Source organism: Pteropus vampyrus, unplaced genomic scaffold (assembly GCF_000151845.1).
Source record: "Pteropus vampyrus isolate Shadow unplaced genomic scaffold, Pvam_2.0 Scaffold43, whole genome shotgun sequence".
Lineage (NCBI taxonomy): Eukaryota > Metazoa > Chordata > Mammalia > Chiroptera > Pteropodidae > Pteropus > Pteropus vampyrus.
The window spans coordinates 5,679,758-5,706,014 of record NW_011888824.1 but is presented as its reverse complement, the minus strand read 5'-3'; the positions used below and the strand labels follow the sequence as shown (position 1 = coordinate 5,706,014).

General features: G+C 37.8%; 1 protein-coding gene across 3 annotated transcripts in view; it reads left to right on the top strand.

Moving 5' to 3' along the window:
• TPD52L1 (tumor protein D52 like 1) overlaps nt 1–26,257 on the top strand; it is a 95,742-nt gene that overhangs the window by 50,042 nt on the left and 19,443 nt on the right. For all 3 annotated transcript variants that reach the window (XM_023529802.1, XM_023529800.1, XM_011358753.2), the window contains exons 2-3: nt 13,508–13,623; nt 21,891–22,039. In XM_023529802.1, coding sequence (XP_023385570.1) covers nt 13,508–13,623; nt 21,891–22,039 — 265 coding nt within the window. The remainder of the gene's footprint in view (nt 1–13,507; nt 13,624–21,890; nt 22,040–26,257) is intronic.

Genomic DNA, 26,257 nt, shown 5'->3' with positions numbered 1-26,257 from the left:
CTATGTGGACTCTGTATCTCTTGGTAGGAATTGTTCCAGGCCCAAGGCCCATTCTCATTTGGCCAAGTGGGGGTCCAAAGACTGCTTGCACAAGATTGTCTTCCCAAACAATTTTTATCCCTCTTCCTCAATGGATTATATATAACTTGCTTTTCATATTCTACAATACACAATGAACATTCCTTCTGGTCATTATTTTCAATAACAAAAGTAGTATGCAGTGTGTGCACTGTACTTGTTTCATTTGTTCCTCTCTACTGATGGACAGGTTTTTATCGTTTTCTACCACTACCAACAATGCTGCAGTAAATATTTACTACCTATCTTCGTAGGTTGACTTTTTTTTTTTTCCCTAAGATTGATTCTCAAGAGTGGGATGGCAAGGTCAAAGTCTCTCAATCAGCTGTCACAGTCCAGAAGCCAGTAATATATTGGAAGATCTGTTTATTCATAATGTTGCCAATATAAGGTGTTATCCAACTTTTGCATTTTTGCTAATCTCCTAGATGAAAAATTGGTATATCTTTGTAATTTCTATTTACATTTCCTTTATTACTAATATGGTTGTCTTTTTCATATTTGGTTTGGCCATTGCATTTTCTTTTATATGGCTTGCCTTAAGCTTTCCTAGTTCTTGTATATTTTATTTTTGCTAAACAGTTCATGATTCAGAAACACATATTTTCATCTTTTAATATTCATTTTCCTACCCAGATTTTAAGAGAAAAGGAGATTTTCTCCTAGACATTGTCAGTAGTAGCTATTCGAAATGCCAAAGATTTGATAAGTGAAACTGGAGAAATGCGAATGTTACTAAACTGATTGCGTAAAGTAAAGGGACGACTGCATATTTCTCTGACCAATGCTTTTTAAATGACCCGACCTCCAAATCTGGCTGTAGTACCAAAAGTCATGGATCCAGGCTCTCCGTGTTGGCATCATGGCACCACTCCTAACCCTCACCATAGCCTTGATGTTGTGTAAGGACTAGAGAACTTTAACAAGCTCTGGCCTGTCTGAAGAGGTCTTTCATACTATCTACCCCTTTCTTTACGTTTGTCTTGGAGAGGGGGGAGTTATATTTTGTCCCACTTCACATTCATAGTGGATATCTTCCATTGCAGAGGGAATGGTTTTACTATTTTCCTGAACTCTCCCTAAAAGATGGTGCAGCACTTTATAAAGACTAGTGAGCATTCAAGAAATGACTGAGGATGTGAAAGCAGCCTGTCTAGTGAAGCTGACTGTGGGCACAGCTGTGTCTGTTTCACTCCTTCAGGGGTGGGAGGAAGTAGAAACTAGTCTCAGAGCCCTGGGCTGTAGCTTGGGTATCTCAGGACAAGTCATCAAACTAATGAATGGAAAATCTAGTTCTCAAGTCTTTTTTTGATGGAGTAAGAAGAAAGAGGAGGTAAAGAGGAGGGAGAGAAACAGAGAGGATTTTTTTCTTTAAGTGTTACTTTTTGTTTATGAATGTGAAATCAGAATAATTTATTACCTTGGCATTTTCATAGTAATACAAGTGACACTATCTCTGTTCTTGCTGGAGGCAAAAATCTAAGGTTGAGTGTTAGATTCTGAGGTTTATCTTTGTTCACGTTCCAGGAGGGGTAAATTTGAGTAAGGTGGGGATGCAAAGAAAAAGATGATTTAAGGGTTAAAATGGCCTCCCCATGTCTGCTTTGTCTATACACATTCCTGTAATAGTTTATTTTTTCATGCAATGTAGGTGTTTATTCAGAGAAGGAAGTTCCTAGAGTTTATCTATCAAGAACATTAGCTATTTTTGTTTTTTCCATAACTGCTTGTTTTTTATTCACAAATTTGTGGCTGTTGTGTTTTTATGTCTTTGTTTTGGGGATGTTTTGGTCTAAGTTGCAGTTTTATCCAGTATGCACCTATTTTGTATGTGTGTCAAACTATATCTTTCAAGAGTAGCAAATAGTGGTCTGAAATGGGAAGAATATCCTAAATGCCTAAATCTTGTATTTGAAGCTGAGATTTGAAGCTGAAATATTTTACATCTTTTCATTGAAAATTGACTTAGCGTTTTCCTTTGTGGGTTTGAGTGTGGTCACCGAAATGCTCATGACCAGCAAAAAGCCATTGATGTGGACGACATCATGTGACCATCATGTGACCTCATGTGAGAAATAAAAGTTCAGGTCTGAGTGGCTCACTCTTTAGTTGTGATTCAAGTTGGTCCCACTGGAGTGAAGTTCAGAAGCAGCCGCTGGAGGAACACATCTATCACATCCTCTGTAAGGGATTTAAGGTACTTGAGGCCTGTTTGGGGTCTCTGGGATTCTCATCCCTGGAACTGAGTAGGAGTCCTAGTCAGAGCACAGCCACAGAAATGATAGTTTAGGTTTATGTACATCCCTGATTGGTTTGACCTCCTTAAAGGTTTCCCACCCTTCAAGGCTGTATAGTACATGTGTAACTATCGGATACCATATATTTTCTATCTTTCATATTCTATTGAATTTTGGTGACTTCAACAATACATAGTCTGAGAATTTTATATCGAAGTTATGTTTCCTTTCCAGCCAGAAGACAGTTGCCTTGTACATTTGGATGAATGCAAAAGGAAGGAAATATTTCCATAATTTATTGATCTCTATAATAGCATGGCACTTTTATATTTAACCAGGGTTTGGTGTTGGCCTGTCACAAATTTTTCTTTAGATATCAGAGTCAATTTTAATCAGCATCTAACTATTTGGATTCTCATCTAAGCAGCATATTAAAAAAAAAAAAAAACCCTGAAAACATGGAGTGTAAGAATTTAATCTATAACCTGAACAGTATCTTCAAACAAAATACTTAGTAAAAAACATAAACTATTTCTTTATTCAACTGATTAGTATACTCTGACTGAGCATTGCATACATGACCTTTTTTTAGCTGCATTATTAAATGAAACCAAAGCTTGAGGAAACAATGCTATTAATAGTGGTGACTCATGTGTCCTTGATGTTTTAAGGACAATAAACTTCTATGGGACAGTATTTGAAATATTTTTTCATAAACTCATTGAACTATAATTATGGTACCATATAGTATTTGTCCTAATGCAATTTATAATGCAAGTCATAATGTAGCTTATATATAGTATTTAGTAGTAATGTATGTAGTAATATGTATAGAAAGCAAAAATGTCAACATTTTAGATTAGTTTAAGGCACACGACATGTTACTTGTTATTCTAGTGTTGTTGGCAGCTGATAGGATTCTTAGAGTAGAGACTGAAGAGGAAGAGAAAAGGGGCTTTCATGAGTGATGGAGTGGCACAAAAGCATAGGATTGAATAGGACATGACTGAGGGACACTGCATATAGCAGCCTGGATTGTTTTGTGGCTTAGGTGGGAAAATCACAGGCAAGATATTTGGAATCATTGCTTGCAGCCAGCCGTGGAAGGTTTTGAAGGCTAGTGTAAGAATTTTCAAATTTAGGCTGGGAGCGATTACATCCATTGAATGTTTTTGAACTAGATTTTGACACGATGAAAATAATGTGTCCAAAATATTGAGTGTTGTATAGACTAGGTGGTGGGGAAGGAGAGTGCATGTAAGGAGATAAAATTTAGCTAAGATTTAAATAGTCTGAGTTTGTGGTGATAAAACTTTAATCATTGTCATAGCAACAAAAATTAAAACGGATAGACAAATATAACAGATAATGAAAAGATATGGAATGGGCAGCAAGACGACATGATAGTTTGATTTTTTTTTATCCTAGGGGATTAACTCAGCAAACATTAGTTGAACAACTTCTACATGAGAAGATTTAGAAGACATTAGTCCACCCTGGACCCTCCCCAGTGCTCAACAGTGGGGAGGCTGCAGACATTAAAGTTACAGACCTTGGCTTTCAGGAAGCCTTAGTCTTGTTGAGCAGAAAGTTTTACAGAGGGTTTTCTGGGGTGGAATAAAGAGGCATTTTAGTTCCTGTCCAACTGCTGCAAGAGGTGTTGTGGTCAGGTTGAAAAAAGCATGAACTCTGTAACCTGACAGATTCAGTGCTTAAGTCCACCATTTATCAATCAGGTGAGGTTGGGTCAGTTATTTAACATGTTGAGCCATCACTTCTTCATTGGCAAAATGAGAAAACATCACCTAGAGAAAACTATTCTTCATAGATCTTTTGTATTTCTGCTCATCTTTCAAGCAGAGACACTGACAGCCTTTTTTCTAGACTAACCTTTCAAGGATGTTTATAGGGAACAACCTTAGAAGATATAGTGCCTCTCTCTATAGCAGCAGTCAGGTTTGCTTACTGTCCTGTAGAGTAAAGATGGTGTCTCCCACCAAGGTATAGGTCAGGCAAATTTGCTTGCTGCCTATTAAAACGAATCAGATTCCCTGAGCTCAGAGTTTTTCAGCTGTGATGCAAACCCACCATGTGAGCATTTTCCATCTAAGTCCCTCCATGTAACTTGCCCATGAATCTTGTTGGCAAGGGAAACAAACCTAAATGTGACGTTCACGCTGCTAGCTATGCGATAAGTCTGATCCCAGGAGTCTCAGGTCTTCTGCCAGCATCCATGAAACTGTGGCAGGCTAACTTGTTAGCTCACGAGCTGCGTAAAATTCGAAATCCTTTTTCTTAATGCTATCTGCTTAATGTGTTTCTGGGGAGGAAGAGACGAGGTAGGACCTGGCACATAGCATGTGATTAAAAAGAAAACATACCTGGCACATAGCATGTGATTAAAAAGAAAACATTTATTCTGCATCTTTTAAGAGAGCAATTGAGCAGCTGCTGAGAGAAAGTTCCCACAGTGATAGCAGCAGTTATGCCCTTTTCAGTATGGTCTCAGTGTTCAGGGAGATGCTTTGTCTTAGTTTCAAGATATATTTTGGTGTGATTCAGAGAGAGGGACCCAAAAAAGTTTGAGAACAGAAGATTATTTACAGCTTCATTGCAGTTGTGGGTCTGGTGTTCCTTAGTAACTTCTCTCAAGGCCGAGAGATATCATGAGGTAGCAATAGAGAAGCCTGATAGTAATTATTTAAACGTTTGAGTACGGTTGAGCTGGGCATAAGTAGAAGTAAATATGGTTCATCTACGATGGTTATCTGCGAGAGAGGAAAACGGGTTAGGGCCCAGGGAAGAGGAGAGAAATTGCAGTTTGAATAAGACAGAAGAAATTGTCCCTATCAGAAAGACTGATAGTTCCCACGAAAGATTGGCAGAAGAGGGAGTGTCATCCTTTCAAGTCTCTTGAGATTCTGTAGTCACCTTTGCACATTAATGTCACAGTAGAGGCTGCTGTTTTCAGAGACACTTTCTCGATAGTGGCTCTAGACACAGCGAGTATATTTTGCTTTCGGCTGTGGTCAGCTCATACATCATCATGCTAAAATAAATCATTCTAGAAAATGCAGGACGTCAAGAGGAACAAAACTGGCTTTCTGTCATTCTATTGCTTACATTCTAGAGACTTAACATGGGGGATAAAATAGCAAGTACCTGAGAGGTACAGATGCTGATGAAGTGCTCTGTGATGATGAGATCAGTGCTGACGGCATTGCTGAGGGCAAGACCCGGTCCAGAGCCCTCCTAGTCTTCAGAGCCTACTCCCACCCCTCACTCCAGGCTCTTTCATCTTCCTAAAGAAGACATTATGCCAGTGAAAAGAGCCTTTAAACCCAGAGGGCAGGAATACGTAGGTAGGCCCTGGGTTGTAGCTCAAAGCCAATAGGAGCCTGCACAGGGCTGTTGAAGGAAACCGTTGAGCACTTCCTTCTTCAGGTCTCGGAATCTCTACTGTGTGCCTCGTCTCTGACGCAGCTTTACTTATTTCCCAAATGGAACTTTGAACTTTGAAACTGGACATTACCTGTGTCAGGCTTCTTGGAAAACAGCCCAACTGGTTTTAGATCCCCTAGTGACTCAGATCATCAATTTAGAGACACATAACCCTATGCTGCCACCTCTGGCCTTATAACTGAAATGTAACCGTGATTCTGACTTGGCCTATGCTGTCAGGAGGCCCTTGCTGTGAAAGACCAGGCATGGTGAGCCCAGCCCCAAACATTGGAGTAAAGAACATTCACCTGTCATTTCTCGGGTCAGATGAAGAATACAGTTCCTAAAGACAAGCCCACAGTTGGGGTCTGTGCCAATCTTCCCAAATCTAAAAGACTCAAGAAACTATAGAAATCGAGTCTTATACCCTCACCTCCAGGAAATTCCTGGTTGGCCTCTCCAGAGATATTCACTATAGTATCTCCAATGATGTCTTTTAGCAACCTGAGGACAGATTAATAGTTTCTAATTTTTTCTCTCTCATAGCACTTAGATTTTATAAAAAAATTCGGATTAAGGATGAATATCAGTCAAATATGACCAGATTAGGAGCTAACATTTTCTAATTATTATATGCTGGGCACTGTGTTAGGTATTTTGCAAAACTAACTCATGGCAACCTACCCTTGAAGGTAGACATTATTATACCCATTTTATAGATAAAAAGACTGAGTTTCAAACTATGATTGTCACAAAATTGAAATGGATGGAGCTGGAATTCTTTCTGAGATTGGTTTGTCCCTATGTCACCACACTATCTTGCAATCACCTAATGAGTCATTAATCAAACTATTAGGACAAATTCTGCAGGACAGAGTCTAGTCTCTTCTGTGAGTCAGTAGTTTGAGGAAACGAGGCTTAAGGTGCATAACAACCAGGAGAGTATGCAGTCGTGGATTGAATATTGGTTTGGGCAAACCAGCTCTAGATACATTATTGGATCAACTGGGGACCTTTGATATGGTCTGGTTGCCGATAGGATGAGAAAAGATGAGAAAGTTTTCTGGAAAAAATTTCAAGTTACAAAACTGTGATCTCATTTTTTAGATACATGGATATATCTACATATATATAGGTTTTATGTAAATTGTTAGATTATATATTAATATATTAGATTTTAAACATATTCGTCCCTATTTTTCAAAGCTAAGATGCTAAAGATTTTAAGATACCCATTGTTTTATATACCACTAAGGAAGAAAAATGCTGCCAATTAATTGTAAGATACCATTGATTGAAAGAGGCATCTTGATTTCAGAAACGTTAAGTGAAAAAAAAAAAAAAAAAAGTGTGTAATATATAGCAAAAGATCTGGAGAGATGTACATGAAGGTTTTATAGTGGTGACCACTGGGAGGTAGGAGTACGATTTGTCTTTAATTATTACTTATCTGCATATGCAAATTTCCTACCATGCTGCTCTCTCCTTGCTTTGCTCTTTACCCTTTTCTCCAAAGCGAGAGTTAGGTGACCCCAGGCCCTGGTATAACTCGTTTGCAAGTCTTAGAGTGTTGTTCGTTATGGTTCAAGCCTTGTTTCAAGGATATAGTAGGAGTGTTAAGCTCCCACTATATTGTTCCTAGCACTTGAGACCTCTGCCAAATCCAGGGCAAAAGGAACACATACATTTAAAGCCGCATCTACTATGCACGCATTCAATAATAGGGTAGATAACAAGTTACTGATAAACGAAGAGCAGATCAATAATGGAGGTCCGTGAGAAATTATATTTAGATTTTTTGTGGTAGGTTTAGAAAATATGCAGAAATGGTTCTAATAAATAAACTTGTTTTATATTTTTAATTTCTACCTTCCTAGAATTAACATGTATAATTTTTTATGCCCTTAAAGATAATCATGAATTCAGCATTAATGAGATTAGCTCAATAGTTTTTCCCTTGGGGAATAAACAGAGATATTTTGAAATTTTATGTTGCCTGAGGTTATTTTTACCAAGCATCATAAAGAAAACATAATTAAGTAATAAATATTACAGTCTTAAATTTATTATTTAAAACATGGTAAATTTTTATTTAAGCTACTTTATTGCATTCTTATGAATTCCTGTGATAATTTTGTATTCTTTTTAAAAGTATATGCTTTTCTTCTTTGCTTGGTTATACAGCTGGATTTATTTGTTAATTCCTTAATATGGTTCACTAACATATACTTGCAAGATTATTTTGCTATTTGAAAGAATTTCGGTAACTTTTATGTATTTTCCAACAACTCATCTAAAATCGTAGTTTGTAATCATTTTAACTCACAGCTCTCTGTACTGTTTCAGTCATGTGTGTGAAGCCATGACCTAATCCACTGAAGTGCTTGACAGGGTGCCTTAAAAGTGTGTTGGTGCCAGTAGGTGATTTCATTTCAAGGTTGAAGGAGGCACTTTAATCCAAAACTCACCTCTCGTTTGTACTTGCCAACATTTTGTTTACTGTTCTTCAAACGATTGTAAGAGAGGGGAGGGTATAAGCTTAGGAGTCAGACTAGACTAAGTTAGAACTCAACAGCTTCTGACTGAGCCAGACCCTTAACCCAATTTTGTGAATGAGGGTCCTTGTCAGCAAGGTGAGGACTAGCCACAGTGACTTCTGTTTTTGGATCTGATTCAGTTTGTTGTGTCATTCAGCCCCACAAGTGGCACTTAAATGAATCATCACTGGTCAATTGTAGGTATAGTGGAAATAGGCATATGATAGAATTTGTCAAGTACTCTAAGACATGCTTGCTTCCAAAGGGTGTCGCTTGACCAATAAATAAGCATAATTCCTACATTACAGTCAGACCTGTGGATATTTGTTACCTTTATTAAAACAAGTCCATATATTTTATTGCATGCAAATGAAAGTAAAATAACTGTCTTTAGGTAGATCACAAATTTTGTTCAAACTATATGGTGCGCATATGTGCTCCATTTTTATTTTTTAAAAACCTATACCTGAGCCCTTAGGCTTCAGGTAATGAGAACAAAAATAGATTTAGGCCATTCCAATGCAATAATTTTTAAAGCCCCTTTAAATAATGTTCAGTTTCTTGGTGAAATTACCCCCTAGCTCAGCTTTCTCCTCATTAGCTCCTCTTTCCCTCCCCTTGGTTAAGGTGGTATATGGTATATGGAAGAAAGAAAGGCTCCTATAGTGCCTTGTATTCTCTATTGGCTCTTTGGGCAGCTGGTCCCACAATGTCCTCTGGTGCTGACATTTTTTGCAAATATTAACTCATGATCTTGTCTTCTTTGGCTGGATTGGGGCCTAATAGCCCTTCCAATGTGATTCAGCCTCACCTTGGCTCTCATTTGGGGAAGATTTTCTTTACTTCCTCCATCCAGACTTCTGGCCAGGGCCAGTAACTCAAGTGCTTCCTGCAGGGGCACCAACCCCTTGCCCAGGTGACAAGGTTCTCTGTACTGTGTGGACCTCTGGATCCCATGTGTGATTAACTGACTACAGAAGTGTCAGTTGGGGAACTAAGCATAAAGGGCCAATCTGCCCAACCATTCAGCACTTGCCCAGTTTACAGGCATGTGGCTGTGTTCCAGGTTGGTGTGGGCTAGCCTGAAAGAGATATTTTTCTAGGGCTCAAAAAAGAGATTGGGATAGCCTTCCTATACCAGTCAGGGACCAGGGAAGAAGCAGATGGATAGCATGCTCAAAAGGGGCACCTGATTCAAGATTTTAATAAAGGAACTATTAGAAAGATAGGAAAAGTTAAGGGAAACAAGCAGTTGAGGCACCTCAGAACAGCAGCAGGAAGTCAGCACAGTCCCTAGTGGGTAGGGTTCTTGGAACTTGATGAGAGCTGAGCTGTAGAAAAGTTGCTGTGGCCTTTAGTAGTGAAAAGCTGAAACCTGCACATTGCAAGCCCTCTTCTGTAGTTCAGCTGGTTTCTGGGAGTAAGACTCTGAAAGATCCATGATGTCCCTGAGGAGTGGGACTTGTGGCAGATAGAGCTAAAGGCCACTGTAAAATATCTCACTTTATAAAGTTTATGTGCCTCTCCCCTGAAAAGTAGAAGCTTTCTGCTGGATGTGAGGAGTCTTTCTGTCCTTAAATTCATTAGAAGTTTCCCAGTTCATGTACTATCAATTAAAATGGATTTTAAATTTTTTCTTCCTAGAATATAGGAAGATGCTAAAAATCTTTGATGTCTTGAAAAGTCCTAAGTACCTAGAACTATTTTGTCTATCCCCTGGCCTGGTACATGTTTTCTCACACTTCAAAGAGAGGAGAAGTTTGAGAATTTGGGTTCTAGCTAAATTTGAGCAATATCCCTAAGTTCCTGGGCCAGGCTGAGTTGGGGAGAAGACCAGAATATTTTACAGGCCTATACACAGTGTTTCCTAACCTCCAATGCAGGAGGCAGCTTACCTGCTGGGCACATCTCTTAAACCTGTTCTTGGAATTGCTGCTGATTCTTGATTTAGATAGTTATCCTAGAACAATGACTAAAAATACATTGGCCGCATTTAAACATAAAAATGTACTAGCAGAATTAAATGACCGTGTTTTTTTCCCCTTAAAACGACTTATTTACATTGTTGTACTAAGAGCCTAGAGATATTCTTATAGATTGCTGATGCTTAAAGAACTGGCACAACCCTTCCAGGGAATAATTAGACTATAGTATCAAAATGTCCATGTCCTTGGATTCTAATGTATAGGAAATTAAGATTTTACCAATGAAATGGCCAGGAGACATTCACTGCAACTTCCCAATAAGCAGGATAAATTATCATTCATACATAAGACAAAATGATGTACACCATCAAAAACATACACATGTAGAGTTGTGGTTTTAGACATAAAGGATTTTCATGATATCCTAAGGAGTGAATAAATAAATCAAGTTCACAACAGTAAATTTACATAAAAATATGTAAGAAGCTATGGACATATGCATAGGAGAAATATCGGTAAGGATAAACCAGAGGGATAATTATTTCTGTGTAGTGTGATTAATACTGATTGTAATTAATAATGGCTAATTTTATTTTACTCTCTTCTACAATAAACAGGTATTACTTATGAAAAAGAACATTATTTAGTACTGACACTGGCCTCTCAAGTACATAGGGGAGATAAGGATCTGATGAACTTGGGTCAGGCAAGTCTTAATACTCTGAATTCTTATCACGAAGTTATTTTGGACCACCCAGGAAGTGGGCATTCAAGCTGCAAGTGCACACGTAGTCCCACTCAGGGTTAATCAGTTCTCAGGGGAGGATCTTTTGGTCTGTCCATTCAGTGCTGAGCATCAAGGCCATGTTCACTGACTTGTGTTAGGATATCGGTAGTGACACAGGTGCTGATGGTATACCGTTGATTCAGACAAAATGATGTGGCTACAGTAGACTCAAAAGTGAGGCCAGCTTCAAAAGAACTTTGTAAATTGGGCCATATTCTTGCTCTCTTTAACTAGAATGTTCTGATTTTGTAAGATAATTATTTACCTTTTTCTCTTTTGACTTTTGACAGAATCTGTTTTAAATTGTTTTATCGAATAATAATACTAAACACACAAAAGAATATTTACAAAATAAGTTTAAAGTACAGAAAATACTCATGCTGGTAGTGGGCATTCAAGCTGCAAGTGCACACGCAGTCCCACTCAGGGTTTATCAATTCTCAGAAACTTGGAGTCCAGAAATGGAGCATTAGCATTAATGCTGTAAAATCACCTGTAGGTCCTCCACTACCATCATCCCCTGCTACCCTCCGCAAAGAAAACCATGGCCCTGAGTGTTTTATCATTGCTTTTGCTTGACAATTTTATTCCTAAACAATATTTTATATAGTTTTTCGTGGTTTGGGACTTCATATAATTGGAATCATACTTTTTTGTTTTTCTGCAACTTGTATTTTTCATTCAGCATCTTGTTCCCAAGTTTCATTCATGTAGTGTGCATGGCTGTAGTTCACTCATTTCACTATTATCCAATCTTTCTGTGTAAATGGACCACAGTATACTTACATGTTCTTCTGTTTATGGACTTTTACATGACTTAATGGTCTTTTGCTACCATGAAAGTTCTTATTAATGATCTCTGGTGCTGGTATATAAGTGTCTCAGGCATAAGCATGGGTGTGGAAATGCCCAACTGTAGAGTGTCTAAATGTTCAACTTTATTAGGTAGTGTTAATTATGTCCTAAGTTATTTGTGCTTATTTATATTCTTGCCAGCAGTGTATAAAGTTTTCTGTCTTCCACAGCCACCGACTTTCAATAATATCCAACTTTTAACTTTTTGATAATCCAGTGGGTGTAAAATGCTTTAATTCGTACTTCCCTGAACATCACTGAGGTTGAGCATATTTTCTTGAGTTTATTAACATTTGTGATTTCTCTCTATAAAGAGACTGTTTAGGTCTTTTGGTCCATTTTTCTATTGGGTTATTAATATTTTAAAATTTGGTTTGTAGGTATTCTATATGTACTAGGAATGAATTTTTTGATAGTTATACATGTGAGAGATATCTTCTTTCAGTGAGTGGCTTGTCTCTTTATTTTCCACATAGTGCATTCGATGAAGAGACATTCTTAATCTTATCCATCCTATCTTTCATAGATGACCTTTTTTGTGTCTAAAAAAATCCCTTGTTACCTAGAAGTTCATAAATATAAATTCCTATATTGCTTTCTAAAATGTTTATAGTTTGATTTCTCTATACGAATGGTGAAAGGGTTCAATTTTATTTTTTCTATATAGAGAACTGTTTGTTTCAGGACAACTTATAAGACCTTCCTTTCCCCACAGATGTATAAATGCCAGCTCTGTCGTAACTCCTGTCCATAAATGAGCCTTCTGTATATGTGTGGGCCTGTTTCCTGGGCCCTCCAGAGAACATATGCATTTAAGTTGATCAGATGCCAAGGGACTCCACTAGGGAACTTCTTTATATTTTTAATGATAAGGCATTTCTCTCACATAACAAGTTAGAAGTTGAACCATGTTGGGTTAGCCTGTGGCACAACAATGTCATAAAGAACCCAGGCACTTCCTATTTTCTCTCTGCCAAAATTAGTTTTTTCGTGATGTCTCCTCACAACTGCAGCTGCTCCAGATCTTGTATCTGCCTATTACTACATCTGAAGTGGAAAAAAGTCTTAACACTGAATTTTTATCTCATAGTTGCTTTGGAACATGCTGGTAGTGGGCATTCAAGCTGCAAGTGCACACGCAGTCCCACTCAGGGTTTATCAATTCTCAGAGAAGGATCTTTTGGTCTGTCCATTCAGTGTCGAGCGTCAAGGCAGGCAGGCAGTCTGGAGAGAAGTATTCATTTCCAGTTCACTTTACTGGGAGTGTAGCCCTGTGGGGATACAGATTTATGTAGGGTCTTACCTTATACTCCTCTCCTTGGGTGGCCCTGGACTTTATCTTCTGTCCTCTGTACCCCATGAGACAGCAAAAACCAAAGCTGGAATTTATCTGGATGGCAAATGGAGAACTAGTGAAAATTTGTTTTGTTTACATATCTGGCTTCTGCCTTTCACTTAGTGCTTTTAGTTTCTTAGTATTTACTTTCTTAGCAGCTCATCACACATTTAGAAAGATTTTTTTTTTCTTAAATTTTTAGTTCTTTTTCAATGGGTGGGTCAGTGTATCTAGTGTTGCAGACTATGGAAGCAGAAGTTGATTAAATCCATTTTTAAAATTGCATAATATTTCATCAATATTGCTTAAAGGTTTGTTGGAGACTGAACCATTACAAGGAAGAGATGAAGACACTGTAACCAGTGCTGACTTCTCTAACATGCTCTCTGAGGAGGAAAAAGAAGAGTTAAAGGCAGAATTAGTTCAGGTATGTTTAGTAATCTACTTATTTTTGATATGTCTATCTCTGCAGCTTGAAAGTTATTATTACTCTGATATGTCCTGTATTACAATAATGTGGTTTTTTATTCAATTTTATATATCAAATTTGCAATACATCAAATTTAATAAATTATATATTGTAAGATGACATTTTTTTCCCAAGGTATTCTTAGAATGCTGATTATCCATTACCTGTCGGTTACAGTTCGTTATGCTCCTTAAGCAACAATGATAATTGGTCGTAAATATGCACCTCTTTTTCTTTTTAGCATCACAATATGGTGGGAACAATAAATCATAAGCCTGGTGGAATTCCTTCAAGACCTTGCTACAAGTACTAACTGCTTTTCATTAATAGTTCTTTTTTGTTTTAGGTCAACAACTTAGTTCAGCAAATACTTTGAAATGATTTAGTTTTGTGATGAAAAAGTCAATCATAGAAGCAACTAAATTGATTGAGTTGTGTACTCTTTTGCAGAATAGAGCCCTGGGGGTACAGTGGAAAGTGATGATGAATATAGGCTTCATTAGATCTTGTGTGGTTGTTTGAGCATCTGGACCTACAGGAGAGGAGGACGTCTGGCTCATCGTGAATACAACTCTTTATTCAAGCCTTTTGTTTGCAGCACCCATCAAGTCTTATACACTTTGTTAAGGAGTGGTACATTGTAGAAGGAAAAGGAGCTTCTCAAATAGAATGGACATTAGGGCAGGAGGGGATGAGGCCAGCATTCCCTCCCCATTCCTAATCCTTGGCTCACTGAGCAGGAAACTCCTGGTCTAGCCAGAAGCAAGGCTTCACCCTCCTGCCCTGGCCTCTTCCGCTGGCTAGGGACAGAGCTTTGAGCTCCACCTTACTCTCAGCACACTTTGTCCACTCCAGACTTTTCAAGCTCCAATGTTCTGGCAGTGTGTGCTTATGACAGCTTATAATATCAGAGTGTTCAGGTGCTTTCTCAAGACACACCCTAAAATAACTTTATTATAAAATAAAAGAGCAGCTTGTTCCTTGGGTACAGTAGAAATTATTTCAGTAAACACAGTACCTCAAATCAAATAGCCGGCTTCTTTAGTTGGGTTTGTCCGTGACCACTGATCCAGAACCACCCAGTTTACCTCAGATTGGCCACACATGCCAGAGTGCACAGACCGAAGTCAGCCTTAATGGAGAATGGACCAGCTCCATGTTTTCTTAAGGCTTGAAGTTCTGGTTAACGACCCATTCATGTCAGTTGTGGTGTCCAAAAGTTACATTCTGTAGACTGGTGTAAGTGACCTGATTTTAAGCTATAATTAACTCCTTCACGTGTTAAGTTCAGATACAACCTCTGTAACAGACTAATTTTTATAACACGCATTGATTTTTTGAGATTCTGGGATTACCGGATTACACACACATACATACATATATCAATGTATTTTCATGCTTTCTATATTTTCAAAATGTTGAACAATAAGCATGTATTTCATAATAAAGAGACTAAGCCTTGGTTCTAAATGGAGGCACCATAAATATTTTTTAAAAAAAATTTTTCTTTCAGAAATTCTTGTCTTATTTAGTTACATTAATAAGCTTCCAGCATGTCTCATTCCTAAGACTTTTTAAGCCTGACTTCTGAAAATAGCACCACACTCCTTTTACTGTGTTCAAGTTGCCAGGATTCATGTTTTCAGTCTTCAGAATGCATTAGTCTCCATGCTTCCTGTCTCTTACTTCTGGATTCTTAAATGATGGAGAAGGACTGCATCTTGCCAGAACTAGCATCGTGACTTTCATGGGCACAGCTATATGCCCCAGGCCTGGTGAAAAACAGAGAAAGTGTATCTTCACTTTTTCTCTGTTCCCATTTCCATTTATTTTCCTTCTACCACAAACCACCTTTGCTTTATGCTCATTCTTTTCTTAAATCTGCTTTTCTTGCCCTTCTATAAGTGCAGGTGCATGCGTGTATGTGCATACACGCACCCCAGGTCAGGTTCTTTCAGGCCACACCTGTATTCATGTTACCTCTGGTGCTAGAGTTTAATAATAACAAGAACACACAGAGAGCCATCTTGGCAGTCTCACACCTGGCCCTATGAAGGACTGAGACATCCTTTAGGTAGTTCAGCTTCTCTGCCTCAACTCTCTACAGTCTTCCTGGGCCCATAGTCTCAAGCAGCCCCTCCCTGTGTCTGAAGGAGGACCCTGCTGGGTCTGTTAGCCACTTGGGTAGCAGGACACCTGACAGGCCAGCCTATTAGATTGCCTTTGAGTTGGACAATTAGTTGTGGCCATGATTTAAAGCAAGACCTTTGAGTATAAGAACTTATTATCTCTGGATGCTTTGCTTAAAACAGGTCTTAGTCAGGGGTCCAGTCTCCTCTTCAGTACACTCCTCTCCATAGATCTTCCTCCTGTCTTCTGGCCCTGCTGGATCCCTCCTCACTGCTTTATCCTGCACTGTTCTTTGTTTATATTCCCACGCGGATGCCGTAGACTTCAGGGGAACTTCTTACTCCATTCGCCATGCTGCCAACACATTGCTGTGTGCTTACCAGGTGCTGGTAAGACCTGTCCATGTGGTAGGAGACGTAAATGATCCAATATTGTCCAAAGGCTACATTTTAGATGAAGTCTGCATTTTAAAAGAATTTGTTAACACAATTTAGTCTTTATTTTATTATCGTGGCCATTCAATATGTGTCCTTTTAAAAGTTCCTTCAGCGTGAGTCCAGTATCACCTCTGATCTGATGTAATGGTTTATGTATAGCAGGTGTGCAATAAGATTTATATTTAACTTGAGTTATTTTATAGCTTTAATGAATATTTATATTTGCAAATACTAGTAGTAGATTATGCTTTTTGCCAATATATTAAAAAATATTATTTTGTTTCAGAGATTTGTTCTCATTTGTCTTATTACCAGCTACTCCTGAAATCTTTTCTGAGGTCTTTACACATTTATTCTGTGGAGTTTTTTTTTCCCTTTCTCTCTTTTTTAAATAAACTTGTTCAATATTTCTGTGCTACTAATATCCTACTCCCTCTTTCATTTCACTAAGCTGCATTTTATGTTTAGTATTCCTTATTATGACTTAGCTTTTGAAAAGAATGAAGTGTTGGCATTAGTACAGTAAATTTGTATTATATAACAATCAAATACTGCCAACATCCCCTCAATAAAATGACAAAACAAAAAGTGGGCATTAATAGAATTAGGAAAAATACCAGACAGCATTATCAAGTAGGCAGAAAGGCAGAACCTATTTTAAGGTTCTCTCCATTTCTTTCTTGGCTCTACTGTCTTTATTGTGTGGTTCTCCAGGAAGAACACACAGTGTCCTAACCCCGCTCCCCGCACCCCACCATTTAGACTTACAAAGAAGTGCCTTGGACTCTTGACGTTTCTTTCTCAGTTCCTTTCTTTAAAATCTTCATTCTTTCTGGACTGAGCTAGTAAACAACGAAAGTGTTCCTAACCAATAATGTCTTATTGTAACTCCCCTCTGTTTCAGGGTTATCCAGAGAAACAGAACCAATAGGATGTGTATATATGTATATAGAAAGAGATTTATTTTAAGGAATTGGTTGATGTGATACGGAGGCCAACAGGTTCCCAGATCTATAATCAGCAAGCTGGAGACTCCAGGGGAGCCAATGGTGTAGCTCCAGTTTTAAAGGTCAGTAGGCTTAAGGCCCAGGAAGAGCTGATGTCACAATTTGAATCTAAAGACAGGAAAAAAAAAAATAGTGTCCCAGCTCAAACACAGTCAGGCAGGAAGAGTTCCTTCTTACTTGAGGAACAGTCAGCCTTTTTGTTCTATTTAGCCTTGGATGAGGCCCACCAATTTGGGGAGGACAATCTGCTCTACTCAATCTGCCAATTCAAATGTTAATCTCATGCAGGAGCATCCTCGCAGACACATTCAGAATAGTGTTTGGTCAAATATCTGGGCACCCCATGCCCCTGTCAAGTTGACACATAAAATTATGCATCAAATCTTCCCAGATAGTATCTGCATTTTAATCTTAGTTCTTCTGGACTCTTAGCCAAAGGACAGGAGTAACCAGAAGAAGAAGCAGGACTTGAAGCACTGTATGTAGGAGATCAAATACTCATACTCCTAAACGTCATATAGAGGATTAATAGTTGATGAAAGTTTTTCTTTTTATGGATTTAAGTTAGATATTTTATATAATCTAGCAGATAAAATAGAAAACTAAATTTTCAATCTTCTCACATAAATTTCACATTGAAGTTAATTTATTAACTAATTCAAATTATTAACTGATTTTTTGCATTTTTTATGGAGGTAAGTTGATATAAAACAAAATTAACTATTTTAAGGTGAACAATTTAATGGCATTTAGTACACTTACAATGTTATGAACCAAAACATCTATCTAGTTCCAAAACATTTTCATCACCCCAAAAGGAAACCCAATACTCATTAAGCAGTTGCTTCCCATTTTGCCTTCTTCCCTACAAGCACTCATCTTTATTCTATCTCTATGAATTAACTATTCTGGATATTTTATATAAATGGAATCATATAATATGTGACCTTTTGTGTCTGGCTTCTTTCACTTAGCCTAATGTCTTTATGGTTCATCCATGTTGTATCACGTTTCAATACATCATTCCTTTTTATGGCTATATACTATATGTATATACTACAAATTTCTTTATCCATTTATCCTTTTATGGATATTTGGACTGTTTTCTCTTTTTGGCTATTGTGAATAATGCTGTTATGAACATGAGTTTACATGTATTTATGTGAGTACTCATTCTCGATTCTTTAGGGAATATACCTAAGAGTGCAATTGCTTGGTTAGGTGATAATTTTATGTTTAACTTTTTGAGAAACTGCCATAATGTTTTCTACAGTGGCTGAGCCATTTTACATTCCCACCAGCAATGTATAGGAGTTCCAGTTTCTCCACATCTTCGTCAGCATTTGTTATGTTCCTGTTAATTCATATTTAAATAGTTGAGTTTAAATATCTAATCTTGGTCATAAATATTTATCCTGCAAAGTGATTTTCTAGGGAGTCAAGGAACCAAAGACTATTAGTTTCTAATGAAAACATGATTAATTTAAAATGAAAGGGGAAAGGATATATTAAACATTTTAATTAATGATTTACCTGTACTACACCTCATTTCAGAAGGAATTTGACATGTCTTACAAGGTTAAAATATAGAGTTTCCATACTACCTGCATCAGAATAACTGGGGATGCTCGTTAAATAATGTATGTCCTCTGGTTCCACCAAATTTAAGACATTAAAATCTCAGAGCATTACTATACTGAAAGCTTTGCGAAGGGTGAGTCTTATTTCATTATGGAACCTAAGAATAGACCCAACTAAATAACCAGGTTCAGGTCTTCATCATTAGAAGTCTCTTCCCCATAAATGCCTTTTAACCTGTGATTTGATTTTTAAGTGTGGGACTTTATATTTCTTTCTTTAGGATGATATTCAGTAAATTAGTCACTTCGATGTTTCTCACTATTTTGAGTCAAGGATTTCATTAGAAAACTATGAATCCTTTACTCACTGCTCCCCAAATAACAAATGAATATCCTATTGTCTTCTCAATTTTGAATAAATTTCTGGGATTCCATAGACATGAGGTTGAGAATAGCAAAATGTTTGTGCTTCTTTCTTCTTTTCTGCATCTATAATTACTTTCTACAAGTTAAAATTTTTTCCATTATTTTAATACACAATGGAAACTACAATAATACCTGATATGTCAAAATAAATAAATAAATAAAACAGACTCCCAGTAATTTCAGTCACTCACAACATATTATTTACCCAAAAGAAAGCAGAGAAGGTCTTTCTGATACAAATAAAAGGCTGAAATGAAGCCCAAGAATTTTCTATGGTAAGAGAGCTAGAGATACACCTTGAAAAATATTAGGCAGCAGAGTAAATGCAGGAAGACACACTGACAAAATTGAAAAGTAGAATGTGGCATCATACCAAAAGAATAGAAGGGTTTACTTTTAGAATAACCATGTGTCCTCAGGTAATAGAAAGACTAAAAGTCTTATTCCCTTTGGTGGTCGCTGAACAGAATCCTTTTGCAATAACGAATATATGTTTGTATACTGAAGACTCTTGTTCATTAAGACAGGGTTCTATTGTTTCTAACATGTTTATGGAATGTGTAATTATTTTAGAAAAATTTTAGAAATATTTCCACAAGCATTAAAAAATGTTTTATAAACATAAAAAAATGGATAATGTTAAATTACCAGGACATTTTGCTGATATTAAAAACCTCAAAATATTGGGTTTTTTTACTGTAGTATTTAAGATGCTTCTAATTCAATATTTCTGCTGTTTTGCTTAAATCATTATTTGCATATATGAATGTTCACAATACTATTCCTATCTGTTAACTACTAGAGCAGAATCTTCCTTGCACCAGTAAAAAAGACGAATTTTTGCAAAGTTAAATGTATTTTTTGAGGTGCTTTTCTAGCAGCTATGTCTCTGGTGACTCAAGGAGCACATTTGCAAGATGACTTAACAGGGTTAGTGATGCACTTTGTGGTCAGAAGTGGGGTGATAACTTTGTATGTGAATGAGACACAGCTGCTCCATTTATTTTTTCAAATAAAATATAAAGTATCAGGTTTTTATTACCTCCATGCTAATAGAGTACTAATGATTCTCTTCTAGCTTCACAAAGAAAGTCACAAATAGTTATATCTTCAGAAAACAAAGGTGTAAGTTTAAGCAATGTTACCAGGACAGTGCATAATAACATACAACAATCAATTAGAATCAAAGACTTTTTAGAGGTTCAAATTTATTTTTATGAGATATAGCAACATTGTCTAAAATCTGGGTGTTTTATAGAACTCTTTGTTAGAAATATTTGTGAGAGTAATTTTATAGTGATGAAGAGATTTGCTTTTCTGCAGCAAGAGAGAAAAAGGAAACATGTCTATAAAAACTTTAAATATGAAGGTCCCCTAACCCCCAGGCTGTGGACTGATACCGGTCCATAGCCTATTTAGGAACTGGGCTGCACAGCAGAAGGTGAGCAACGGGTGAACAAATGAAGCTTCATCTGTATTTGTAGCCACTCTCCAGCGCTAGCATCACCGCCTCAGCTCAACCTCAGATCATCATGAGGCATTAGATTCTCATAGGAGCACTGGTCTCTGGTGCCAAAACAGGTTGAGAACTGCTGTATAAATGTTCATAGCAGCTTTATTTGCATTAACCAAACCCAAATGTCCTTTAGCAGGTGACTGGATGCTAAACTATAGTATATCCATACAATGCAATACTACTCTGCCATAAAAAGGGAAAAGCAATTGATAATGCAGCAACATAATTTATCTGAAATAATCTCAAATAATTAGAGTAAAACCAGGCAAACATGAGTATATGCTGTATGATTCAATTTATATAAAATTCTTAAAAATGCAAAATAAACTCTACTGAAAGAAAGATCAGTGGCTGCCTGGGAGAGTGAGAGTAAGTGGGAATAAGAAATTACAAAGAAGACCTAGAAAACTTTTGAAGGTGATGGACGGATATGTTCACTATCTTGATTGTGGTGATGGCTTCAAAGGAGTATACATGGGTCAGTATTTATAAATGGTACACTATAAATGTGTGCAGTTCATTGTGTGATAATTCCACATCAATGAAACTGTTGAAAATTAAAACAATACAAATCTCTCCCTCACATACATCCTTTCCTCCCTATTGCTCTTTTCCTAAGATACTAGCTTGGCAAAAACACAATGTCTGCTAAATCCATGCCTCCACCAATGCAGCCGTGTGTGGCTGGCAAAATTAAAAAAACAACACTGACTAGTGACACTTGAAGTTGTTTATAAAATAAAGCCTACAGTACAAAACCAATTTTTTTGTTCAAAAATTATATATATGTACAATTTTAGAAAAACGTTTGGAAGATTGGAAACCAAAAAATTAAGCAGTGTCTATTTTGTAAGAGATTATAGATAATTTTTATTTTCTTGTTTACATTTTACTGTACAAATAAATTGTTTGATAAGGTGCAGTGATTACTTTTGTAACCTTTAAAACTAAAAATCTATTTCTGTTTTTAAATATTAGACTATCATCTCTCCAAGATGTGTTTGCTATAGCCCAGCGTGGGCTGTGTCAACAAGAGGGTGCAGAGGCTGTTCTGCAGGCCAGAGGTTTTGCAGGTGTATGTTTCAGTTGGTCTGACATCTTTTCCCACTATTTTCCGTCCCATCTGTAGCTTGAAGACGAAATTACAACATTACGACAGGTTTTATCAGCGAAAGAAAGGCATCTGGTTGAGATAAAACAAAAACTTGGCATGAACCTGATGAATGAATTAAAACAAAACTTCAGCAAAAGCTGGCATGACATGCAGACTACTACTGCGTAAGTATATTAACAGAATTTTAAAAAAATTACTCAGCCTCCTGTCTCACTACTCTTCTACTTTTTTCCTACAAGGCCTCTTTGGTACTGTGGCTAGAGAGAAAAATAGTTTCTCTAGAAATAAAATAAAGAAATATGAATAATCATTATGTTGCACATGAAGTGACTCTATAAAGTAGCTTCATGAAATTAACTTTGTTCACCAAAATTCTGTTTTCACTCGGACCACTTTTATGGGACTGTATACTTTAAATTTTTTTTCTCTTCATTATATATTTTTAAACATTTGTTAAATATGTATATTTTCTTTTACATTTTCTCATAAAATTGTAAGTGGATGTAGAGAGAGGCTGATAGTAGATAGGTAGAGGTACCAATGAGGGACCACAATTACTTCAGTTTTGCTGGGTACCACTGTTGCCTGCTGGCTCCTAAGAACTGAGGTCTAAGACCTTTTGTTCCTGTGTAAAGATGCCCTTCGTTTGAGGAGCTGGATCTCAGAGGAGCCTGATGTTTCTCTACTGTGATTCCTTTAGTTTCCTTGTGAAAGGAGAAGGTTCTCTCCCCCTTTAACAGCCTAGCCATCCTACAGGCTTCTATGCTTATGCATCCCAAGGGCTCATCCAGACAGTGTCAGGGCACAGGCCAGAGGAGGACAGGATGGAGCCAAGGAGCCCAGCAGTTTATCTCCAGAGGCTACCCAACCTTCCCCAACCTGAAGTTGACAATTATGGAAGAAGATAAGATAGCACACATTGATATCAATTTTTTTGTAATCAATTTAAACTATATATTGTAACGCTATATGAACAATCTTCTGAAAATTGTAGCTGGATTTTACGTACTAAATCGAATGAGCTTTTCTGTCAGTAGTTTTAAAGCCTCTGTCTTTATACTTCGGTGGCTTATTCCAATTAATGGCCCTGACATCAATCTCCAGTTCCCTGGGTCTCTTCACCTCTGTATTTAAGCCAGGTCTAGGGGCTTCATATCGCACTGACCTGAACTTCCTTCTGGGGTATAAGAAGAAGGCAGTGTTTTTCTGCTTGGCCTCCCTAACCGCATTGCAGGGATTAGCTCTTCTGCGATTCTGGCTCTTCTGCTGCAGAAGGGAGGGAAGGAGTAGAGAATGTCTGGGAGGAGTATGAGTCAAGTTTGCTCTAGGTCTGATGGGGACGAGGTGGCAGGTGGGCAGTGAGGGGAGAGATTCATAGTCTTCCTGGGACATGGAATTGGAACAAGCAGGTTAGAAGAAGGCTTTTAGCTCCTTTACACAGGGAAGACTATGTAGTTTCTGTTTTTCTCATATTTGAAAACAAATTGGTTTTATAGTCAGGCAACCTACTTAGTATCAAGCTTTTTGTTGAATGAATAGAACAGATTTATCCCCTGGGGTATAGAGTTTACAGTCTAATCAGGAAAACAGAGTTTTGTTTTTGTTTTCCTTTGTTTTACAAGTTATTACAAATTACCAGTTAAAAGATAAGTGTGGAACGTGATGTGAAGGCGAATACAGGATATTGTCCAGGTGGAAAGCTGGAGAGTGAACCTTGCTGGGGTCTCAAGGAAAGTTTCCAGAGCAAGAGATGTGTAAGCAGAACTCGGAAGGATGAGTCAGAATTTAATCAGGACGCAGGGACAGGAGAGACCTCCTGGGGGAGGCACAGCCTGGTGAAGCCAGCAGGAGAGAAGGCTCTTCCCAAGGGAAGTGGTCCAGTTAATTAGTGGTGTGGAGATAGCAGGAAGTGGCCTTGCGGCATCTGTTAACAGTTATTCTTTATCCACAGGTACTAGAAAGCCATGAAAAGGGTTGTGACAATTCATTTATCCAACAAGTATTGAGTGTCTGCTATTAGGCATTATTATCCAAGGGCTAATCTAAATCCTCAGGATATAGAATTCAACAAGACGGACAAAGTTCCTACTCTCTCTACCTGTGTTGAAAAGAGCAAGAAACAAGTAACAAAATAAACAGATGAGGAAATATCAGGAAGTGCTATCATGAAAATAGCATACAGTGATGTAGTAGGAGTGACCTGGAGGACAGGGGAAAAACTGCTGTGATTGGGTCCCAACCAGGGAACTCCTGTCCCGGGAGGTTACCTTGAGCTGACACCTGAATGGTAAGAAAGATCTCTTTTTGTGATGATCTGGGGAAGAGCATTCAGGCAGAGGCAAAGTTGATGCAAAGACCCTGAGGCTAGAACTAACTTTGCATGTTTCAGGAGCCCAAAGAAAGTGCCCTGTCTGGAGTGTAACGAGGGGGAGAAGCTCAGATCCCTGGGGTCTCCCAGACCATGGAGAGCAGTGGGGATTTTCTTCCAAGAGCTCTAGATGCCACTAGAGAGTTTGAAGCAGGAAGCACCCTGTTCCGATTTACTTTTTAGAAAAATCACTCTGGTTATTTTGTGCAATATAGATTGTGGAGAGGCAGGAGTGGAAACCGGAAAGTCATTTATGAGACTATTGCATTAGTCCAAGTGGTGATGATGATGAGGGAGAGTCATGGACATAGAGGGGACAGGATTTGGAGGTAAGGCCAATGGGATTTTTCAATAGTTTGGAGGTGGAGAATGAGGGAATTAGAGGGATCAAATGTGACTCTTAAGTCTTTGACTTCGGCTTTGGGTATCAGGACTGTTTACTGCAATGGGAGTATAGCATTGTGGTTAAGCCTGTGCATTATGGACTCCAATGGCTTGGATCAAAATCTAGGTCTCCCTGCATCTGTGAAATGAGATCACATTAGTACCTATTTCATAAATAGTGAGGATTCAATGGGTTAATATTTGTGCAGCATGCAGTGCAGTGTCTGACACTTTCGTAGCTATGTACTCTCTCTACCTGTGTTGAAAAGAGCAAGAAACAAGTAACAAGTCTTTCCTGTTGTAGGAAAGACTAATACAGGTCTGATGGGAAGACCCAGAATTGTTTTGGCTATATGAAGTCTTAAATGCCCAGTAGACAAACAAGTTTATAACATAAGAGGGTGACTTGGGAGGAACAGAGATAGACATTTGAAAGTCGTCTGCATATTGATGTTATTGAAAGCGGTAGGCAGAACTAGATGAGATTTCTTCAGAGATTATCTAATAAATACAGATGAAGGTGTAGTCACTAACCTTAGGAATGATGTGAACTTCGTAGGGAAGAATCAATCCCTTTCTTAAGAGGGAGGCATACATCTATTAACATAATTTTGGAACAGCGTTTTCCTCCCACCTCTTTTCCTTGGCTGCTGAGGGAAGGGAGAAAGTCTTAATCATGTGGGTTTCTGTTTGTTTGTTTGTTTTGTTTTGTTTGGGAGGGGGAATAAGGGTTGATAACAGAATCTGTTTTCTCCATGAATGACTTAAATTCCTGCTGTTAGGGTCCGTGATACCCATTCCAGGACAAGCCTATACTTCGCACAATGAAAATTTCTAAGTGAAGGAATTGGGGTGGGGTTAGGTTGAGTAGAATCAGATTTCAAAGCACTAAAAAGAATTTAGCTGTCAGAATTGCAGGTGATTCCCAGAGGCAATACTTTGCATACTGATTAAGTAATCATGACCTATTTCATTTGATTTATAATGAAAAGAAAATCCGTGGTATGGTAATGAAATATCTTGGCATATTTTAGTCTAATTGGAATAGGACTGGATGAATAGGAATAATTAATTACACAGCAGATTGAAATTTTCTCCTTGCTAGAAAGGTAACCACACAGTAGCAGGTTAAGAGATCACCGTGTCCAGGGTTTGTTGTTGCTGTTGTTTTTGTCATAACTTTTTACTTGTCTTGAGAGAATCTAAGAGAAGACACAAAATATTCCCCCATCTTTTTAAAAAACATTTTCCACTGCTTTTTTATGTTGTCCTTAAGCTTAAAAGTGGCATGGGGGCTGTGTGTGGTTTTTGGGTGTAGTGGTGGGGAGGCCACTAGAGGAGAATTTGAATCTCTTCTGTTGGAAGAAGGAGTAGAAATTCAGAAATGCATCGTTGGATGGGCCATTTAAACTGATATGCTTCATTTTAATAAGTGTTGGCCTTTGCTAACCCATGAGATTCCCCCACTAATAAACCCTTCTGAGTTGCACCACAGACCAAATGGTAGGTCTACAAAGGGGAACAGGTTTTGGAAAGGAATTTAAAGCATGCCATCTTTTTGAGGAGCTTAATAACTTCATCCTATATAAAGAAGAACAAAACTCTAATGTTTGGCATTAAAAAAATGCAG